The 7,248-nt window shown below is 40.2% G+C and overlaps 1 protein-coding gene across 2 annotated transcripts in view; it reads left to right on the plus strand.

Annotated features, from left to right (window-relative positions):
- The window catches only part of LOC148359293 (uncharacterized), a 93,020-nt gene extending 90,062 nt beyond the window's left edge, over nt 1-2,958 (plus strand). For both annotated transcript variants that reach the window (XM_088344506.1, XM_088344507.1), the window contains one exon: nt 34-2,958. In XM_088344506.1, coding sequence (XP_088200632.1) covers nt 34-449 — 416 coding nt within the window. In that variant the 3' untranslated portion in view covers nt 450-2,958. The remainder of the gene's footprint in view (nt 1-33) is intronic.
- Nucleotides 2,959-7,248: the final 4,290 nt, after the last annotated feature.

Here is a 7,248-nt window from a genome sequence, read left to right on the forward strand (position 1 = left end):
ATATTCCCAAATTGAAATTATTTCTTCTTCCAGTGAGTTCATCAGAGCAAAGTAAGCGGTCATCATTTACAGAAAACGAGACCAGAAAGTCGCCCGTCACCCCTGTGCCAACTCAACCCGCTAAAATAGCCCCCAAACCGGCACTGATTTCACCCACCTCCAAACCGTCACCACACGTTGGCCCCACCTATCGATCCTTACCTCCTCCCACTCCTGTTCCAGTTCTCACAAAAGCTCCAAGTTCCAAACCTCCCCCAGAACCCAAGCCAGTCCAAACCCCACCAACGCCACTCACTTCGCCCCCTTTTTCGTCAAGAATCAACCCGCCACTGCCGGCATCCAGAGTTGCAGGTCCAACGCCGACTTTACCCCAGGACGAGCCCCCGTGGATGGCTTTGGCTAAGAAGAAGGCAAAAGCTTGGAGCGAGATGCCGCAGATAGTTCAGTGACGGTCACTTTTTGGTACTCCAGGGCCTGCGGGACTTTTGCGTCGAAAACTCTTAATGGACCCGACTGCATTTGCACATTATTGAAACGTCCTGTCTTGCTTTCGTGTTTATCAGCATGACTCACACAAATTCTTTACTCTGAATTGTTGTACAGCATTGATGAATTAATGACAGGGTAAATACCACTATAATATAAAGAGAGATCTAACTTGAAAGGTTTATCTACACCTACGCACTTTTAGTTTACATTAAAGTGCCTGTTTGAGAGAACCATCATAGTAATTATCATTAGATTTTGTAATCAATTATGATTTCTCAAAAGGAAAAATGTATTGAGTGAAATTCTCCCAAAAAAAAAAATGGCTTTACAATTATTGAATTGCCAGCACAAAATTTAATTATAGCATTTTTCGAAGGGTATTGAAAGACGCTTACTAATTTTCTCCACATATTGCAACTATTGCCCATCTTCCGAACTGTATTTTATTGTCCTCGTAATTTAATGTTTTTTAAACCTTGCTTTTGCTTTAAGTGTTTACTGGCCAAACACTGGCCTGTAGAGTACCTATTTTAGGATTTAAACAGCATCAAAGTTAACAGACCAAAAATGTTTTGGAGATAAATTTGAAATTCTGCAAATCCTGTGGGGGTTACTATTATTATTGAATGAGTCATTGCGTTTCAACTATTTGTTTGTTATCCAACAGGACATGATCTTAAAATGATTGTCAAATGGGTTTCAAGGGACGTTGTGTACAATTTACCACCTCCTAGTGGTTAAAAATATCTATTCATTCAAAATAAACAATATTTATTTAAATCAGGGGTGTCAAACAGGCGGCCCGCAGACCGGATCAGGCCCGCTAAGCAAATGAATCCGGCCCGCGAGACAACAAAGCACAAGACAAAAACAAGGTGCAAGTTGAAATATGTCCACCTGATGTTGCCAAAGCCAGGTGCCTCTCACTCACGCTGTACTTGTATTTCTTTCTCTCTCACTCTCTCTCTTTTCCTTCCTTTTTCTCTTTTTTTGTTCCTCTTTGTCTCTGTGTGTCTTTTTACCTTCTTTGGCTATCCCTTCCTTTCTTCCTTTTCTCTTTCTCTCTCTCTTGCTTTCCCCTTCTCTCTTTCTATATCTCCCCTTGGATTTTTGTCTTTCTCTTCCTTTCCCCTCTCACTATTTCTCTTTTTATCTCTTGTTTCTCACGCGCACTCTTTCTTTATTTTTCTCACTCTCTTTCTCTTCCTTTTTCTCTTTCTTTGTCCTGCCCTCTCTACTTTTCACACCCTCTTTTTCTCTTATTTCTTTCTCTTTTTTTCTTTCTAATATAGTCCCGCCCTCGAAAGAATGTTTGTTCTATCGTGTGGCCCCCAAGTTAAAATGAGTTTGACACCCCTGATTTAAATAACGAGCAAAATACTTAAACTTTCTTGTAAACATGCATTTATTCAAATACCGGTTGACCAACATTATTGTCAGTCATCTTGCTGCTGTTTGGGGTACATTAAAAAAACTATTGGTCAGTCAAAAAATAGGAATAAATTGGTGTGCTTTGGTCTCTTTGATTCTCTGTACTTTCTTTATCTTCTTTAAGTTAACCATCCATTTCTTTTGTGCATTACTGCCTACCATTATTACAGATATTTTGACTGATCCTCTTATCCAAACACCCCTATTACACGAACCTACTCCATTGACTCTCACTCCTCTACATCTCTATAGTTTGTATTTTTCTTTGTGATTTGTAGCACATGTTTTTCAGTTGCACTACACAATACAGCAACATCTAGTGGGTCACTTATTACACATTGTTCCATTTACTGGAAGTCAAACTCTTCCAAACAATATTATGTTGGATGGGACACCGCTAGTCCAAGCACAGCATTTGGTTTATTATTGGGATTTTATTCTGGAATACGAGTTAAGAAACAAAATCCATGCTTTGCTGGGATGGCCATTCCACGAGTTTTGTGATGAGTGACATCAATTGTTGGTCATGGACAGTGTTGGGCACGTTACTGAAAAACTGTAATTAATTACAGTTACTAGTTCCTTCATTTTAAAACGTTTTTCTGTTCCTCCCCAGATTATTGACACCCAAAAGTAGCGCATTACTCTGAAAGTAACTGTCTGGTTACAAAGAACCGCATATAATCGCATTGAAGCTGACGCCCTTAAACTGCTTAAAAAATTAGAAATTGAAGAAAACGTATACAGCAAGCTGTGGAAACGGTAAACGCTGTGGAAACGGTAAACGCTTCAGCAAACTAACGCTTAGCCTAGCCACTACATATCCATTTGGACCCTTGGCTTCAAACCACTCAAATATTTCCGTCTCCATTTCTAGCTACTGTCCAAGACATTTTGTTTTTTTTTCTGCAGGAATAGTGTAAAAATAGTTGCACAAGTCAAAAGACCACAATTTACACGCAACAAAATATTAGCGTATAAACTGCCCCCCGGATTTGAGTCTTTTTAATCGTAGTTGTAAATATGGATTAGATGCAAGTCTATGGCCCAATCCCATTTCTCTCACTCGGCCCTGAGGACCCTCCAGTGAGGTCCCTCGAAGAGGAGTGCCCTCCGCGAGTGAAGTGCAAAGCGGAAAAGGTTTGGACAAGACTTGCAAGGTTCCACCCCTGTCCAGGAGATGGCGGTAATATTAATTGGCTGTAGACCTCAGTGACGTATTGGTCTACGTCACATGTAAACAACTCGAGTCTCAACTCGTAGTGTGTCAGTTGGAGAGTTCGTGCAATGTTAAAAATGCCCGCTACTGCTGTGTTATTACCGATTGCCTGAAAGCTCATCATCTTTTCCGTGTCTCCAATAAACGGAGGAGAAATGTGCTATACTGAAGACAGCTTCGGCGCTATGTAGTGCTGATTCATCTTTACAAGGTACGTACACTCATTTAAAAAATGACCCGTTCGGTCAAATACAGTAAAAGTTAACATACAATGCACGTTCACATAATACCTTATGTTTGTGTAGACATAAATGTCAATCTACTTATTAGTATCTTAATGCCATTTTATGACATATAGTAGGGGTCTTTAGTGTGTGACATGATGAAAAGTAAACAAACACAAGAACAGTCCACCTGACCCTTAAGCTGACATAATATCGTCACCAAACTTCCCTGTACGACCCAAAAACCTTGGTTCATAAGGAATTTAATTCAAAAGAGTTGTCATTGGATATAAAAAAGCTCATTTCAACATGTTTTCATGATGCTTACATCATCTATGCCCACATTTATGTCTAAATTGTCTGTTATCTATTGTGTTCCAGAGTGGCTGTCCCATAAGCGTGGACAGGTTGGACAGGAATGTTCCCATCCTGTGCTTATGGTTCGATGTGAAGTCAAAACTCATTCAGGACTTAAGGTTGAGCAAGAAGGTCATGTGGGCCCTGCAGGAGCTGCTAAAGAGGGAACAGGGCCATGGCTGGAGGGCCTATACTGGCTGGCCCACGGTCTGTCCTACCGTGTGGTGTCACGGGTCTTCAGGGTTCCCAGGTCCACGATACACAGAATTGTCCACAGTTAATATGGAATAAATTGCCCAAAAGCCATGTTTTAGGCTTTGGAAGTCAGACCCACATTTGCATTCCGTGCTTTTCTGCATTACTATTCAATAAACATCTTTATTTTGAGTAACACCTTGGTGGTTTATTTCATAATGATGTGAGATACTGTGTGTGAACTATGTGACTGTTGGACAGAAAACAACTACAAATCACTCCAGTTTAAATAATAGTTTACTTTCAGAAAAACAAAATCACATTGGGCCGAAATACATAATAGTAAATAAATAATATGTCACAAATTGTAACAAAAATATACCAATACTTCCATAAAGCTGGAAAACACAAACTGGAACTTCATTGAGTTCTTAATAAAATAAAATATTTTCCTTTTATAAAACAAAGGGAAACATTGCAGGGATGTCACTGTTCTGGAAATTTGTCCACGAGCTTCCCAAAAAGGACGGGAACCGCTCAGTTTTGGCCACAGTTTCCTCGAGCCTTTTCCTCACTCCGGCAGACTCCGCTTTCAAAAAGTCAAGGAGTGTATCGTGCTTCCTTTTTTTTCTGGGTGATTTGGGGTTTGGCGCCGGATTAGAAGATGCCAACGACGTGCCCGTCGGTGTGGATGGCGTGGTAGCTGTGATGGTGGCCAGCTCTTCCACGGGACGTTCTACATTGGCCTTTAGGTTGGGTGGAAAAAACAAGAATTACTTAATGCTTGTGTATTGCACAAAAACAACTGTGTATAGGATGCTCAACAAGTTGATGTGAGAAATTATAGGATGTGTTCTGGATAATTATTTGATAGTGAATAGATACACAAAATTGACATGTTATTCTTATGGCTGTAAGAGCCTTCTATTGGCCAGCATCACATATGCTTTAGAATTGTCTCCACATTTGGACAACATTTTGAAAAGGTAATTAGTTTACTTAATATGTGTTTACAGAGAAGGCAGTGGACTGTGTGATAGTAATTTGTTTCAACTGTATTTCCACGTGAAATTCGGAGACATTACTCATAATGCATGATGAAAACTAATGCATTCTGATCTCACATGAAATAATCATATTGTAAATAAAACACGACACCCGAAATTGTGTGCAGTAAACAAGCGCGTATGTCCAGAACGTTATTCTGACTATGCTCCTTTAGCGACTGGCCATGTACATGTAAAAACACGACTCGTTTAAGATACAAACAGGGATGGGCTGAACCGTGATTTTCTGCAGTTATCCTACTTTTGAGTTTGTAGCGTGAAGATTATTTTTTGGCAGCTCCCTTGGTAGATTTGTGCACTTCGTAAAGTAGCGATTTTGCAATGTTCATGTTTTAACGCGAAAATACGATTTTCTATTGCATTTACGTCCAACTAAGATATCTCAATACATTTTGTTGCAAATACATGCGTAGTTGTGGAAAACTACTTACATTTGTGCGGTTCCTTTCCGGGCATGTTTGTTGATATTGAGAATTCGCAAAGCCTTCTGGGTAGTCACTTCGCTGCCAAGGGAGGTCGAGAGCCCCCTCGGTCTTGAAGTGGCTACGACATGGTTTGAGGGCACTTCTGCCTCGGTCTTGAGAGTATCGGGACACACCCCATTTTCACGTGAACGCGCAAACCGAGTGACTAGGGCACATAGCGAGTGAAAGTGCGAAGAATGGGACTCAGCCTTAATCTTAGGGGGAATATCCCCATGATGTAAAATTCTGTGTCATCATACTCTGTGCTGGAAACGTCGCCACCATAACTATATTCAGTTGTACTACGTCTGCCGTTCTTAACCGTTGTTGGCTAGCTATGTTATGTAAATTACACTATAAAAGAAGGAAGAATTGTCCGTAGAAGTAAGATATTGGGCCCAAATCCGGAAGGAGTTCAAATGTCTATTATTAAGTCAGGGCGGGTAGGGCTTCTCTCTCGCCCTTTTTTCCCCCGTGGTGAAGTATATGCACAGCATGCACTTACTTTTACTCATGTAATTATTGAGATGACTGCTTTTTACTTCTATTTGAGTGATATTTTTTTCTGAAGTAACAGTACTTTTAATTGAGTAACAAATGTCTGCTCTGCAGTATAGCGCGGAAATTTTTCAGCACCAAGGTTATATTATTCGGATAACGCTATCATAAAGAACATGCTTACCAAACTATCAGTTTAGCTCCAAATCACTAAATCCAAAGACATTTTCATTGTCGGTGTCACAGAAGAAAATGCGCCGCTTCCTCTTGCCACCCCGACGTCCCTTACATGGGACGTCGTTTCTGTTTCTCGCCAAAAGCTTACAAGCTTCACAAACTTTAGTTCTGCTTTTCAGCCACATATTTCTCTAATTGCAGCTTCTAATCTGCACAATATGATTTTATTTTCGGTACCAATTCAATCAGTTTCATCTTGCTGCACTTCGGGGACATGCACACTTCATTTCAGTTGTGCACTTCCAAGTGCACACTTGATTTGAGAACTTGGCCCCAGGTAGACCCGAAGCTGTGCACCTCAACCAAAACACACTTCGGCGCTGCAAGACGGGTTTACTTCGGGCTCGGTTTTTCAGATCAAATTAATCCGGCAGGTTTGGGTATCTATACTCGCGACTCTGGTTGTGTCGGGCTGATTTTTTAGGCCCTATCTTACTTCTAATAGTCAGCTACTTTAAATAAATTGCAGTGCAACCCACCACGCCGTAATGAGTGTGGAGTTACAACATTTTATTTCTAACTTGTTACAGTAGTTGTTACAACAAAATGTATCTGTATTCATCCCAACACTGGTCCTGGATCAGCTAACATCTGATCACATTATTTAATGCAAGCCATTGCTCATTAGTAGAATTTGGAGCAACAATGATGTCTATCCAATGCTTACTCTCAAAATGGCTGCCTCAAAGATTGGTTGTCAGATGAAGTCTCATTCCACAATCACAAACTACCTTTTCTGGACTGGTAGGAGCCTATACAGCATCATATCCATAATCCTTTATTTTTTTTTGTGTGTGTTTTTTTAACTGTGTCTTTTCAGACGTTTAATTCTTAATCCCTACCAAATATTGATTAAGCAGACATTTTTAGCCATATAGCCATGTGGAGATTCATGTTCTGCATCAAAAAAACAAGAGAGATTGCAGTGATGTTATTTTGTTCTTTCTTGCTACAAGTTGTGTTTGTATTATTTCCAATTGCCTTTGGAGTATTATGCCTGTACATATATGGTGCAGTAAACAAGACAAGATCATTTTGTTTCTTGTGGTTTGTCTCTTTTGTTCGTT

This window comes from Urocampus carinirostris, chromosome 9, assembly GCF_059441175.1.
Source record: "Urocampus carinirostris isolate Australia breed hairy pipefish chromosome 9, RoL_Ucar_1.0, whole genome shotgun sequence".
Lineage (NCBI taxonomy): Eukaryota > Metazoa > Chordata > Actinopteri > Syngnathiformes > Syngnathidae > Urocampus > Urocampus carinirostris.